General features: G+C 35.5%; 1 protein-coding gene across 1 annotated transcript in view; it reads left to right on the forward strand.

The window, feature by feature from the left end:
• Nucleotides 1-10,753, forward strand: part of LOC107190853 (dipeptidase 1-like) — a 201,346-nt gene extending 190,593 nt beyond the window's left edge. The window contains exons 9-12 of the mRNA XM_015579739.1: nt 8,829-8,913; nt 9,626-9,701; nt 10,014-10,152; nt 10,664-10,753. Of these exons, the coding sequence (XP_015435225.1) occupies nt 8,829-8,913; nt 9,626-9,701; nt 10,014-10,152; nt 10,664-10,753 (390 nt within the window). The remainder of the gene's footprint in view (nt 1-8,828; nt 8,914-9,625; nt 9,702-10,013; nt 10,153-10,663) is intronic.
• The last annotated feature ends 5,176 nt before the right edge of the window (nt 10,754-15,929 follow it).

Consider the following 15,929-nt stretch of genomic DNA (forward strand, 5'->3'; position numbering starts at 1 on the left):
GATCTAATTAGTCGCGAAGTGTGTGGACATTTTTCGCGGACTTCTGTGGTTTACGTGCATTTTCGGATTAACGTCATAGATACTTGTGGACAGAACAATCTCTATACGTGATAATCAAAGGGAATATTAACACTTCCTACTCGATATTATTCGTAAGAAGATATTTACATCTTCTGGGAATTTTATCGAGTATCCAGTGTTAATGCGATACAAGTGAATTTGAATCAAATACAGCCGTCACAAGTTGTCGATATCTTCTACCGGATAAGTAAACGGCTATTCTACTGACTTTTCTACTAGTGCTTTTTCACTCAAAATTTAACGCTCTTCGATATTTTGGCAAAAAAAATATAGCATTTCGTTTAAAAAACGAAGTTGACCTTCAAATCTTCGAAACACCTCCACTTACAAAAAATATATATGCATTACATAATGTATCCCTCCAAACCATACAACTTTTCTATAAAAAGTTTTTTAATACAATTCATACTTTAGAAGTTATTCAGGGTGAACAAGTTGCATGTACGACCCTGTATATGTGTATACATATACAGGGTGGGGCAATAACTATGTCCACTTCGAATATTGCCGTTATCTGTAATAATATGAAAAAATGTTATATACAAAACTTACACGGTATAGAGGGGGGCATATTGTTACACAAACATTTTCTGCGTGGGTGAAGGCATAAAGGAGATTTCAAGGTCATCTCTATCTTTTTTTAATGGAATGCTATGTTTCTTTTTGTCACGATGTGATAGCCGGTGTTGAGGTGACTTCAGCGAGCTATCATTAAAGGTCATGCAAGGCCAAATGTGGTAGTAAAATAAATTTTCTTACATTTTTCAATGCTCGCCAGAGAAAAAAATCTAATGGGGTTAAATCTGGAGAACGAGGTGGCCAAGAAACTAATCCTCCACGTCCTATCCATTTATTTCGGTAAAGTTCGTTCAGTGCATCTCTTACTCTCCGAGCATAATGTGCTGGACACCCGTCGTTCTGTAACCACATCATTTGGAGAACGTTTAGTGATACATTTTCTAATAAAGTCCCCAATCTACTTCGTATAAAATGTGCACATCGTTTGCTAGTAATGTAAGAAAGTTTATTTTACTACCACATTTGACCTTGCATGACCTTCAATGATAGCTCGCTGAAGTCGTCTCAACACCAGCTATCACATCGCGATAAAAAAAAATATAGCGTTTCGTTAAAAAAAATAAAGATGACCGTGAAATCTCCTCTATGCCTTCACCCACGCAGAAAATGTTTTCGTCACAATATGCCCCCCTCTATACCGTGTAAATATTGTATATAACATTTTTTCATATTATTACAAATAACGGCAATATTTAAAGTGGACATAGTTATTGCCCCACCCTTTATATATTGAACTGAAAATAAAAAATAATTATTTTAATCTTTAAGACGAGAATGGCTAGGACCATTGCATGTATGCATTACTTCGTTTTACACAACGTTGAGGCGACACTGGGAACGATGGAAATTCGAATAAGGGATATATTTAAGCCAAAAAGTACGTGTTCAACGTGGCGCGGAATTTAGTCTCGGAGTAATGGGTAAAAAGTCACGGGGGATATTCGCACGTTTATATTAAATAATAAATGGCCTGGGTCAATGAGGCTGGCAAAAAATAGTTCTGCAGAGAATTCCGTAGAATTAAATTGGGATTGCAATATGTGTGGCTACATGATATATGGGATAGGAAAGGCAGCTGGCCCAATGAGAATATACAATCCGTTTTAAAGTATTCGTCCGCGGTATAGACAAACGGGGTAAAACAATTATCTAAATATTTACGGCTTTTCAAACTCGGAACTTTCGTATCCGATACGAAACGTTTCTGTCTTTTTTTTCACGGAACGAAAATTAACTTGAGAAAAATGGCATTGAGTATTGTCAACGGTATGTTATATCAAATATTGCATAGTATACTGACAATTGTGACAATCGCACATTTGAGTCCTAGATAAACCCACGAACGTTTTTTCACGTTCACAAATATTTTAAACAGAGCTCTTGTCATTAGGAGGGCCATTTACATGATCTTGTTATCTACCTTTAAAACAAATAAATAGATCTTAAATGAAGTGTATAATGAACAATACTATATAAATAAATATAGTATCGACTGTATTATAAACTCCTGCATAAATTGTTACAATATTTCCATAACTTTCAAATCAGGATACAAGTTATTATTGGATTGTCAATCTCACGTTTCCACTTGCATCATACAGAAATTTGAATGCACATCTATAGTCTAATTGCTGTATTGTTCGAACATGAAAGACATCGTAGAGTGAAGCTTAACGGATTATTTAATTCGTAACTGATATCGAATTAATGACACAATACTGGATAAACGCTTAAGTCCAACGTACGAAGTTCGACTAAAATTTAATCCCTGCCAGAGCCCTGCGCCTGCCAATCACTGATCCCGAAATGACAATTACGTTCCATCGATGCTTGAAACTAATCTCTCGGATTAAATTTGAGACGGGAACAATACGAATACCGCCTTATAATTTTGATTGAAATATGCGTTTATGAGCTCGATCGTGGATTAGTAACGCTTCACCGCCGTGTTTATAAAGTTTGAATCGTTTCGTTCGATTCGACGATTTCCAATGCCGAACATGGTATTCTAGATCCATAATACTATGAGAATTAATTTATATTGAAAACTACAATCAGATGCCAGCGTAATTTCGCGTTGAATTACCGAAGAATTTTGTATTTCGAGCCACTGAACAAAACATCTATGATGATGGTAAAAAGAAAAAAACTATGGTGACCATAAGCACTTTGATTTTGTTTTAATAGATATTTTCTTACAATAGACAATTTGTTATTGAAACATTTATTATGCAAGGTGTTCTGACAAGGGAGATGGTACTATATGAAAAAATAAGTTAAAAATATAATTGTGTACAAAAATTTTCGTTGTCAAACAAATCGTGCATTTGAACAATGCTTATTTCACAGTTCTGGCCATTACGGATTATTTCCACTTGTTTTTATATATATTTGGTAACGTTTCCGGTAGTATAGTGTTATTTTTCTACTACAATAATTTTATGTAATCTCACGGTTAAGAAATAATAAAATCAACGACAAACATATACGTAATACCATGCATAAATGACTGTTGCAAGTAGAAATATTATGTAATAGGCAGACACGTTGGAAAGTCGTATTCAAAAACAGGCAAGCCTCACCAATATATCAAATTCGATTATCTCAAAGAGAAAAAATCATATAAAAAATATTTACATTTTCGACTTCTTCTGTTATATTGAATCGCCCACGTTTACACTGTACTATGAGAAAAAATAAACAGAGATAAATTTAATTATGACGTGTCTTCATTATAGTTTAATTCCAATAAATTTTATTGCACATTGCAACCTTGCAAATATATGATTAAAGCAGATATACCACAGATAATATTCTGTACTTAAAATTCTATAACATTATTACTAGTAAGTAGAACTTAAATATACTTTGAACTCCTTCAGACATATTACCAAAAAATCGTCTTTCATATTGTACGAAATACAAAAATTTCGTTCTCAAGTTCTCCATAATCAAATCATAATTCACACAAAAATTAACCCTTGACGACATACCACAGGTCGTAAAGACGAATTGAAATTTTTCTTTCACTGTCACAACCTAGCTGAGAATTTTTGCAGCTCTAACGTTCGAGTACCTTCAATAGATAAGTAAAATGGCACACTGTTCCCAAAACGTTAGCGAAAAAATAGCATTCAGTTAGTTATCAAGAGTGTTACAACGTAGTCGTTGTCATATTATTCATCTCTAAGTCCAGTCGTCTTTTAATTAAGAGTTAAATTCCCCTAAATTCAAGTAGATCAGAAAGAGCTTTTACTAATGGAACAAGTCACCTAATTGGGATTAGTGGAAAAAGTTGTTTGCGATCGGATATCAAGATATTCCTTGTTTCCTTCACCGTCATAATCAATACCAACTCGATCATGACGAAGAATGAAATCAGAAACCGAACTACGGCAAGTCCAGCGACATGTTATTAGCTGTACCGCACTGCTGCTGGCCCAATTAACGTCCGCCGGCTCATAGTTTAAGTCGGGTCAGGTATTATTCAATAGACAAGCTGGCCATTGTTTTTCCCTGATTGACTGATTCAGTAGTTTTCGATAGCAGGCGAAGATAAAAGGGCCAGATAAAATTGGGCGCAATGGCTCGAACCATTCTGTGCTGGGTTACCCGAGACGGATAAAGATCACCTCTGCACGGTCAGAGTTCTTTAAATTTTTATCAGGAACTCAGGACTGATGAATTGTCCGGGAGCAGCTGGGTCGTTGCCTGGGATCGAGTTATAACAGTTCAAGGGGAATACAGGGGAATCGCGTTGTGTTGTATCGAGTGTAGGAAATTAGAACATCTTATTCTACTGCATTTTACATCAACTCGTGAAAAAGATTGTTAATCCTCATCCGTCTGTTGTGTCAATTTGACACGTTTCTCTGTTAAGAAATGATGTTCTTCTGCCATGTGTAGGGAGATTTAAATCTTGGTACGAGCCCGGGTCGTAGCAACGCGAGAGGCCGTGGAGTGTAGGTTTTCCAAGGAATATGGTATCAGTTTATTAGTAAGATGCGCGGACAAATTTGACGCGAAGCCAGAGAGCCGCTAGGATGTTTGAAAACGAGGATGAACCTGATGCGATGATCAGGGAGCCTCTAGGAATGGAGTCACTTGCGGACGAACCTGATGCGAAATCAGGGGGCTGTTAGGATGCGGACGAACCTAATGCAAAATCAAGGAGCCGCAGGATTGGTCAATTTTCGTGGACATATCCGATGCGAAATCGGAGAGCTACTGGGTTGGAAATACTCTTGGATAAATGTAATGCACGGACGAACCTGATGCGAAATCAGGGAGCCGCAGGATTCGTCAATTTTCCTGGACGAATCCGATGCGAAATCGGGGAGCCGCAGGAACGTAAAATTCGTGAACGAACCCGATGCGAAATCGGGGAGTCACTAGGATGTGATTTTGCAGACGAACCCAGCGCATAACTCAGGAGCTGCGAGGAGGGTGGAAAATCTGTACAGACGAACCTGGAACCTGATGCGAAATCAGGGAGCCGCAGGAAGGTAAAATGCGTGAACGAACCCGATGCGAAATCGGGGAGTCACTAGGATTTGATTTTGCAGACGAACTCAGCGCGTAACTGAGGAGCTGCGAGGTGGGTGGAAAGTCTGTACAGACGAACCTGATGCGATATCAGGGAGCTGTTAGGATGCGGACGAACCTGATGCGAAATCAGGGAGCCGCAGGATTGGTCAATTTTCGTGGACGAATCCGATGCGAAATCGGAGAGCCACTGGGTTGATAATACTTTTGGATACATGTAATGCACGGACGAACCTGATGCGAAATCAGGGAGCCGTTAGGAAATGTTAGTTAGTACCTCGTAACCTATGAAATTATAATTATTACAACTCGAGCGGTAAAGTTGTATTAGTGTGGGAACGATTGACCTGATATTATTCTAAACTAGAGGAAACTAGTATATCGATAATAGTACAGATTTCTGGATCGTGTCATGGATTCAAAATGAACTACACAGATTTATAAAATAACCGTATAATTAATCAGTCTTTAGTTACAAATGTGTTGTGTAGTGTTGTCGCGTAGTAGTAAGTAATAATGAAATAATAACTATTACCGAAATAAATATGTGCTCGGTGTTAACGCACTGGCGATGCGGGGGTTGGGAGTGGATCTTACAGAATAATACCGAAGTAATAATTCTAGCCGGAATACAAATAAAGTGTTCACGGTTTACTACAAGGTTAACTGGATTCGAAAGGGAACTTTAGCCCGATCTCACTAACGTAATGACCAACTCACAAGAACGTGACGCGACGTGACTCTAAAGGCGACGGTACAGTTTTGATCCTCCGAGGGTTGAAATCAACGGGTTTATATAGGTCTAGAAATTGGTGGGTATGCTATGAAATTTCCATATAAGGAAATTTTTGAAGGTTGAAGTTGCGTCACGCTTCCTAGTTTTTTTGTTAACGAAAACGTAAGGACATTTTCCTTTGTCAGGTGCAAGGTCAGACTATTAGAACAAGAGGTATGATAGAAAATTCATCATACATAACAATCTCTTGGTTATATTAATTTTTTATCACTATGTCAATTGGACATCGAGGGACAAACTAGGTTGGGAAAATAAAGGACGGATGAGGGTTAAAAAGTTCAATTGAAACCCCCATCACCTAAATTAATTTTTATTGTTCCAAAAATTTTTGTACTGTTTACTACTGGCCAAATAAACACATGGAACTTGAATTTTCAAAGTTTGAAAGTTTTAGTTTCTTTAACATAAATTTTTGATTATAGGTCACTTTGGGCAGTAGTGCGTTTGCAAATAAGCAATTACATTGTATTGTAATTTTGAAGTTATTATACATTAATCAACTATGGAAAAATAAAAAATTTGAGGAATCATTACCAATAATTGAATATTTCAAAAATTATTTGTTGAAGGACCCTTTAAGAAATTATATTTGAAAAGTAGCCAATTTACTTTAACCAGTCGACATTTACTAATCGATTACAAAATGTAATTTATCGAATCAAATCACTTTATTCTCTTTTAATTGACATAGTAAAGATTAAAGGCATCAGTTTGATATGAAATAAACTGTAGAACCAAAAAAAACACAAAATGCAAATGTTTATAATTGAAAATCAGCGTACAGTATAAACAAACGGTTCCGCGTACAATGAAAAAATATTGTTGCCCAGCAATCATGAAAATAATATTTGAGGAGAGGTTCTGAATCAGTTGGTAAAGATCTCAACCTGGAATTGTGGACATTGAATGTTTCATGGGATCCTGAATCAATCGTTTCAAAATCCTAGTAGGTAAGCGGAAAATATGATTTATAGGAGTTCGCGATATTAAAATTTCAAGGCAGTATATACACCACCCCGTTGGAGTGAAATTGCATTCCCACCGAGTAACTTTACGATTTCTTCAAATTTTATTGGCCAACGTTTTAAGACCTGGCCGGGTAGCGAATAAAGGTAACCTTCCATCATAGACCAAATTCCAAATAATAAATCCTCGAGCCCTTTTAATTTTACCATAATATATGCATCCATAGAAATTCATTTTCACTTGATTGTTTAAATACATTATTATCATTTATTTCATTAAAATTAATACTTGTTTCCTAGAACCGCTCATCGAATTTTATCGTGTGTGTTCCAGTCGTAGATATACGCGGAAATCACCGCATCTCGAGTCGCAACTTTTTTAATATCCGCGGGCGTAACACGTACCGCACAAGTTACGGATTAAAGTCGGAGAAACGTAAATTGTGCGTCGATACGATGAGTAGCTCCGAGCACAACTTCCGAAAGCAACTCGCAGATTCTATGAAAGTTTTAATAAATTCTGTGCTTACCGACATTGCGTTTATTTCACAGCAATGAAATTAAATGAATATTGCTGACGAAGTGTTTGGGGATGCGTAATGAAAACAACCCTTATATGTACAATCGGTACTTCTGAAGTACTTAATATAGCATCCTGAGGCATCTAAAAATAGGTAAATTTTGGAATTTTTGTCATAGAGAATTAATAAATGAAATCTTTCAATTTTTGAGAGGATATATATGTAGCTTTCTACTATATTGACCAATTTTATAAAATGTTATAAAATGGCGACGTTACTCGTTAATTATAAAAATTCTTTAGCTAGAACATCGACTGCAGGCCGCCAACGCTAGCAAGAACTGGAACGCCCGAAATAAACAATGCCTTTTGATTTATAAAAAAGAGAAGATTACCTCCAATGTAGCATAGAGAATATATGTATTTATAGTATATTTAGAATATATATATAATATATTTATAGTTCCGTATAGAATATATTTATTTCAATGTTGAAATACGGATGAACTATAAATGAATAATCTAAATTAAGTAAATACCGATGTTATTCTATTCACTAATGAATTAACAATAAATTACAATGTAAAATATAGAGTTCGTAATCATTGTTTTTATTCTCTTACTATATTTAATAAACAATGTGATACTTAGGATATTAGTGTGACTGAAATGTAAATGACATTTTTCTTGTTAGGGATAACGTTCAATTGGGAGTTATTTGTTTAATAACAAAAAGATTTGATATATTTACAGAAACATTCTAAGAATCGCTACATTAAAAAACAGAATAAATCAAATGAATTCATTTAAAGATTATTCATTTTTTCATTTAGTTGTTACAAACCGAGGGCTAAAGATGCTTCCGGCTGTTATTATAGACGAGGATCGGTTGTTTTAATTATTGTTAGTCGTGGATAGGCCGATGCTTATTTCATCACCGGAGTACCACATAGGGAATTGTGACTCGTAGATAGGCCGATGCTTATTTCATCGCCGGGGTACCACTCGGAACGTTAGTTGGCCTCGTAACTTTAAGTTAAATTCGGTACACCTCGAGTGGTAAAGATGTACCTACCTTTTGTGGGTTGTATTGCTAGTTGCTGACTTCAACTGTATGTTAAGGTTTCAAATACACCTGCACAAGATTACAAGTGAACTTTACAAATAAGTATACAGGGGCCTCGCGATTATTGACTCTTTGTTGATATACGATTATTGTCCAGACGTCATCCCCACCACTTTTTTTTGTTCAAATGACTTTTACAATAGCTATTTTCTTATGCGAAATGTATTACAAAATTCACAATCTCAACATATCTGATGTTAATGCATCTGTTCGCAGGCTAAAAACGGCGGAGTGGCAATGGTTCCGTTTTATACATACTTCATAACGTGCAACAGCACCGCAACAATAAAAGACGTTATTGGTACGTAGAACACAATAACTGCGTGTTCTTTTGTTGCTAGCTATAAACATCAAAGGCAGCATTCCACTGTAATAATATGCAATTATTAATCTCAAAGTCGCCCCTTCGCATGAGGATATGTTTTCTCCAAAAGTACCAATATTATACTTGTACTTCAAAGTGTTAGTGCTAATTTTGCATATTATATTTTTAACAAAAAAAATCATTATACTTGATGAACTATTAGCCAATTTTAACAGAAAATTATACACTAGAATGTCGGTTATTTGAACATCGTTCAATTCACCGTTCAATTAACAATAATTAATATCGGTTGACTATACATACATAGATATTATATAAAAAAAAAATAGCACTATATTAAAAAGGTCCACTATATTTACAAATTCCAAATTAAAATTACGGTTATTCACGATCTTTCGAATACATATCGATAACAGAATACATTCTGCGATTACATTAGTGGTAAATCCATGCAAAGTTAGTTCAATCAATGATGTCCAAACATCAGAGTGAAAATCCTGTTCTGTCAATTAACGAAACACGAAACGTTCGAACGGGATTGGTCGACACTCCACATGGGAGATGGAATTGTAATCGAAGCGAAACGTTAATGAAACGTTAATGACAGGACCGGTTGGACATAATAAAATCAACATTTAAAACGTCTCCGATCCGACCAAGCTTATCAAGGGCTGCCATGCTGTTTCAGCGCACATCAATCACATCCGAAAGGTGGCGGGAATCGATCACGTTGGAATAGGAGCCGGCTTCGACGGGATAAATTTGTAATTATCTTTTGACTGTGTCCCTGATACATTGTGCATTCAGAGAATCGTTAATATCGGTGTGCCAGAGGAGAGGGGGGGGGGCTCGATGAAGAATTAACAGTTTCCCATCTATGGTGGGATTTACAACAATTTCCGACACGGAGAATGAATAATTTTGAGGAGCGCGCACGCGGGAATCATAAAATTGCTTCTACTGAATACGAAACACTGGATGCATATCTCATTTTGCCGGTGATCTTTTTATTCTCTGAATGAAAAAAATAGCGCGACCGAACTGGCCATGCCTGTCAATATTAATGTCGTTTCCAGCACTCCTACCGGTTTGGAGGACGTATCAAGGTATCCTCAGCTGTTGGCCACACTGCTGGAAGACCCTGCATGGTCGGAGGAGGACATTAAAAAATTGGCTGGCCTCAATTTACTGAGGGTATTTGCGAAGGTCGAGCAGGTGGGTGATACGTTTTTCAATTAATTAAGATGATCCCTCTTCCTAAGCCCATTTAATCATATTACAACCGAAACAAGCTTTGTTTAGCTTCGTAGAAAAATATGGTTAGATTTGAAAAAGTAGTGTATTACGTTATACCATATGAAATTGCCGTTTCTATAGATCGAAACAGAATCGTTTATTTATGAAGAAATAATTTTTATTCGATTGAAATATGGGCTATGGTGATTAATTGCTTTCTGCATAAAATCAATTTAATTAAGGTTTATAAGCTTCAAGAATGTTGCAAGAATAATTGCTGTGGTAAAGTTTGGCCCACAAGTGTATGTATACAGGGTGTAACAAAAATGTTGGAGGACCCGGATATGGGAGACTCGTGAAGTGATTTGAAACACATTTTTCCTTAGCAAAAATGTTATCCGCGGCTTGGTTAACGAGATATTAACGAAAAACCCCGACATTCATTGCTTTGTTTCAATATTTATGTAAAACTTGAATATTTGAATTCTAGGTACGCGACGAATGGCACAAAGCAGCAATTCTGCCGGTGGAGAAGATCAGTCCGCCTGACAACTCTGCCTGTGTCTACGGGGCGTCTTGATCTCCTTTGAAGACAGTCATAGCGGGATCCCTCGATTTCGTACGATCGCCGAAGTTTTGACACGTCTCACGGAACTATAGGAACCTGTAAACGTGCGGGCTGGATCAGCTGAATGATCACTTTTCCCTGATAAAATCTTTTCCACTCTTCCGGCGGAGTTCAATCGCGCCTTATGAAAGATAAAAAATTGCGCGAGGATGTAGGATCCATCTGTAGAACTGATAAGGGCGAGACTGTAGAAAAAGCTATCGCTTTCAGGACAAGTTCGAGTTCCTTGGTATTCTTCTTTATTAGAAATCCTTCTTAATTTATTGACAATTCTGGTTATAATACATTTTAATCGTTATCGCAATTTGATCGTTCAAATAATAAAAGAAACGCAAAAAAATATTTGTCAATATTTTGTCGACGAATTGATTTTGCTTTTTATAAAAAAATACTTTTCTATATACTATCGAGCCAAGAGATCATTTTGCAAATTTTACAGTAACTGTCAGTGCATTTTATTCGCTTGAAAAAAACCTACGTTTGAAAAATAAAATATGCTCGAAAATGATATTTTTGTTGTGAAAATTGCAAACTTGAATTGACACGAGTACAAAGCGTATATTTTAAAATCGCTTGCATTAAGAATGTTATATAGAAACCCGAACTTGTTCTGAGAACGTTAATAATGAATTATTTTAAACGTAAGAAAAGCGTTCCTAAATGAATAAGGCGTATTTGATGCGGACAATCGAGGCGGCCAAAATACTTGCACGAGAAAATGAATACATTTCGAGCGAGAATATTCGTGAATACATGTTCTCTCAATAATCTCGACCGAATTCAGTAAGTGTTTTTCAATACCTCTACTTTCGAATAATTTTAGAAAATCCAAAATGATGGATGCTAATGGTAAGCAACACGCGTTCAAATGCAAATCAGGGAGAATTGCATTAATCAGAGTTCAGTATAAGCAGGACCCTCGAATTTCTTTATTTTCGTAAATTTAATGCATGTGTTGTTACGGAAAGTAATATAAAATTAACAGGTGAAAGAAAAGGAATTAAAATAACCAAGACTAATTACGCTAACAAAAAAAAAAAATAGATGACTTTTCGCTGAATATATCATTAGGTTCTTACAGAAGGGAAATATCACTTTTGTTTATTTGTAATAGCACGTAAATAATCGATCACACCCGAAAAGTATTAGAATCGTAATTCTATAAACGCGATCGATTTTCGTTTGGATGCTTGCGCCAAAATATAGTGTCAAATTAATAAGTGCGCTTAAGACCAAGAAATTAACCGACAGAAAGAAAAAAGGATAGGAAAATTGACGAGAACAAAAAATTTGTAACGTTTCATTAGAAATTTAACAATGTTTCGTATAGATCAATAATTGCGTACATTCGATGATTTTCGGCTTCCTAGAGTTTCTACATTTGCGGTCGCAAGAATCTTATTAATATATAGAATTTGTCTATAAGACCGTTAAAGAACGAAAGAGTTGTTCAACAACTTTGAATTACGCACGAATAGATTGAATCTTTCCGACTGAAAATCCTCCGAACTATTATTAAAATGTTTATTGTAACGAAGCTTATACCACGCTTGCATGACGCATTTGTTTCAAGAGACTACCCTAGTAGCAATTACTGTTGGCATTTTTATGGGCCTTTGATGCACTATTGGTTGGCCAACAGTTAGAATTGTCACCCTTTTTTGCAACTGGGCCAGCAATCATACCCAACGTAGGGCCCACGTCTCTCTACTACGAAGGGCGAATTGGAGGTTTCTTTCTTAGGGCCAATTGTTGAGTATCTACAATAAACCAACAATAGGAAGACAATTGGCTATGCTACACTTCCATAAAATTCTTTACAAATATTAGTAAGAATATAACACTGGAAATAATATTTATAATAATTATATACGTGTATAAATTGTATACGTATATTAAACGGGTAAACAAGTGTTTTACCAGCAAAGTTACCTTTACAATTTATTATGTACAATTTATACATGTAGCTAATTATTACAAATAATTATTATAAGTTATTTCCAATCTTCTGTCCCCTGACTCTATTTTCACAAAATGTCAAATGTTAAACGTGTTTCGCAACAGTAACAAATTGTGAGTATATTCATAAATAGGAAAACAAAAAATCAATTTGAAATATAATAACAAGTTTTTGGTTGACAGCAACGTTTCTGACGTCTTTAAGAAGATATTTAAATGTTGGAAAACTTTGGCTTGGCCAATGTTGTATTATCATTGTAATTTTCTTGTTAATTAACCAACTATAATAATTGTAGGCCCAACATTACATATTCGTTGGCAAATTGTCATAACCTGTTCGTCGTTTGGGAATTTGTAGGCAAAAACACTAACTATATCCCAAATAACTCCTAACTGTTGGATACCGTTGGCCAACCATAAATGCTACTAGGGTACTTATTATAATTTATGCGCGGAACATCGTATTAGGACTGCGACTATCCGGATATTTATATTGAAATATCCAAATATTAATTGAAAGACTTCATTTTACACATTTATAAACTAATTATTCCAAATGATTAATTACAGAGTTCGAAATGTTACCTGTACGTACACATGACTGTTCTGGATTTGTCAAAAAATGATGATTTTTAGGTGTTAAATAATTATGTGAATAATGAGTGTAGGGTAGACTTATGTTTAAGTAATGTATCTAATGCCCAGAACTGAATTGTATGTGTTAGAATTGTTATGGAAGTCGAACTATTTTACTAAAAACTGTGTTAAGTTGTATGCAGTGCATTCCCTCTTTATAATAGTATCTCTCGGGACCGGTAACACAACTATAGGATACATTGGATAAGATTATGTCTTGCCTCTTCACGTCATCTACAATAGTCAAGCAAAACCTTCAATACTTGTGCTACGTGTCCAGCTTAGAGTAATTTTTAAAGGTATGTAGTTCAAGTAAATGTCTACTTAACGGTTAACTCTAACGAGTTTTACTGTCATGGATAGATGGAACTATTTTATGTTCGAATTTCAAAAGCAACTGTCGAGAGTAAAACTTTTAAGCTGACACGCAGCATTATGGGTACTGGAATCGATAAAGTGAGGTTGTAAAATTGGAAAAAGGAAAAAGTATGTTTCCTATTCTTTAACAATTGCAGGTTACTTACTAGTACAGTAATTGTTAACGAGGAATAGGTGACGGGGTCTTAATATCGTGTAATTTTAACGAAAGACTATAAGCAGAAATTGTAAATATCAATTCACAAATGACTTTTGCTGCCTGATGTTGAAGGTGCTACTTCTACAAAGCACGTAAAACGACCCTTGGCGCGGCTACATCTATCGGTGTTCCAACTTGAAGCTTTAATTTGCAACCTCACTATATCATTTCCAGGATCTATACCATTAACTAACTCCAATGTATGATGCATACGACGCTGCGATAGTAGCAACGTTAACAAAATGCCATTACAAGGAGGAAATACTGTACACTTAATCCAATTTGTTATTTCTTCGTGTTTAGATATTTCAAAAATAAATTTACGTTATTATTCCAGTGTCTGATCATCTGGAATATGTTCCATTTTAAATGGGGATATTCGGATATTACTCGACAGAAATTACACCGACGAATTCAGTATCCGGATAAAATCGTCAGATCATGTTGTTACGGTCACCAATGTTAAACACTGCCAAGCCACTTTGTACTGAACCATTCCGACACGTGAAATTGTAATTGCTAACACCCCCCCCCCTTTTCGATACAGTAGCGGAGACGTAGCTATAAACCTTTACCGATAAATTCTCGACGAAACCATAGATTTCAGAATGGATGCATAATGTAGGGAATACCTCTACGTAGACATACGTAGAAAATGGAACTCTTCGAGACGTTACTTATTGTTAGAGAGTCTGCGAGTATTGAGATACCATTTGGTTTGCCAATCGCTCTTGGACAGTGTTCGGAGTTATCCTAGATTTACGAGTGCAACGGACGTACCGCAAATGAACGGTTTTAATTGCACGGGAGAGGGACGAAGAAAAAGACACGTTGTATAAATTGGAAAATAATATCGAATCAACCGTTACTGCAAATATTGTAAATATACGAAGCGCCCCAAAAATGTTTTACGAATCAGAATGTGCTGATTCTTCTTGTCGAAAAGGAGTTGGAAATGTTTCTATCGTTTTGCAATTAGGAACTTCGTTTTCGAAATGTGAGCAGACGAAGTTTCTGAGTCAGGCAACGTTGTATTTCTCTTTTTTTGTTACGTTTCTGGTTCGTATTTTGCTCGATCATGGAAATGCTTCGGGTGTTACATTGGCGCCTCTTCTATTGCTTTTATTGTCTCATCTATTATTTAGTCATTGAAACGAACCTCCTAACTTTGAATCATAATAGAAAAATCTTGTTGTATGTATAATTGTAATGTTTATATAAATTTTAATGTTTGTAAGTAGTGCAACCAATATTGGCAACAGAAATGCGTGTCACTTTTGTCGACCGTCTAATTTTATTTCTGTTAAATTTGGGAAAATTTATTGAAAGTATAAAATGAATATATTTTAGAGTTTGATTCCATATCAAATTCATTGAACGTTTAAAAATTATTGTAGGAAAACTTTGCTCTGATGAATAAACAGATAGATTATTAAGACCCCATCTTACCGTATATGTGTGTGTGTGCATGAATGCGCGCGTGTTTGTATGTGTGAGTGTATGTATGTACATTACTTCAATTATTAATTTATTATATTTGTATGTATTTATTGTAAAATTATAGAAACAAAATGATTTTTCTACTAAGACTAAAACACAGTTTTATACAATTTCATCATACTTATGTATAAAGAGATAAGTAAATCTTTTAATCGTTATAAAAACAATTAATAATATGTATTAAAAACAACCTTAGTAGAAGGAAGATCGAAAAATATGAACCAGAAATGTTCATTGCCTCTTCCAGGAATAGTTCAGCTTACGAAGCTACGTGAAATTTAAATCTAGGAGTATGTCTCGTCTTTTGCACACGTATACAAAGTTTTTCTACGACAAAACGAATGGTACCGATTTCGATGTGATAAGAACCTAGGACTAATTGTATAAATCAGTTTGATGCTTGTTAATTTGGTGACTGTTGACGAAATTTGTCCGTTGATGCGTTAATCACTTTTA

This window comes from Dufourea novaeangliae, unplaced genomic scaffold, assembly GCF_001272555.1.
Source record: "Dufourea novaeangliae isolate 0120121106 unplaced genomic scaffold, ASM127255v1 scaffold205, whole genome shotgun sequence".
Taxonomy (NCBI): Eukaryota; Metazoa; Arthropoda; class Insecta; order Hymenoptera; family Halictidae; genus Dufourea; species Dufourea novaeangliae.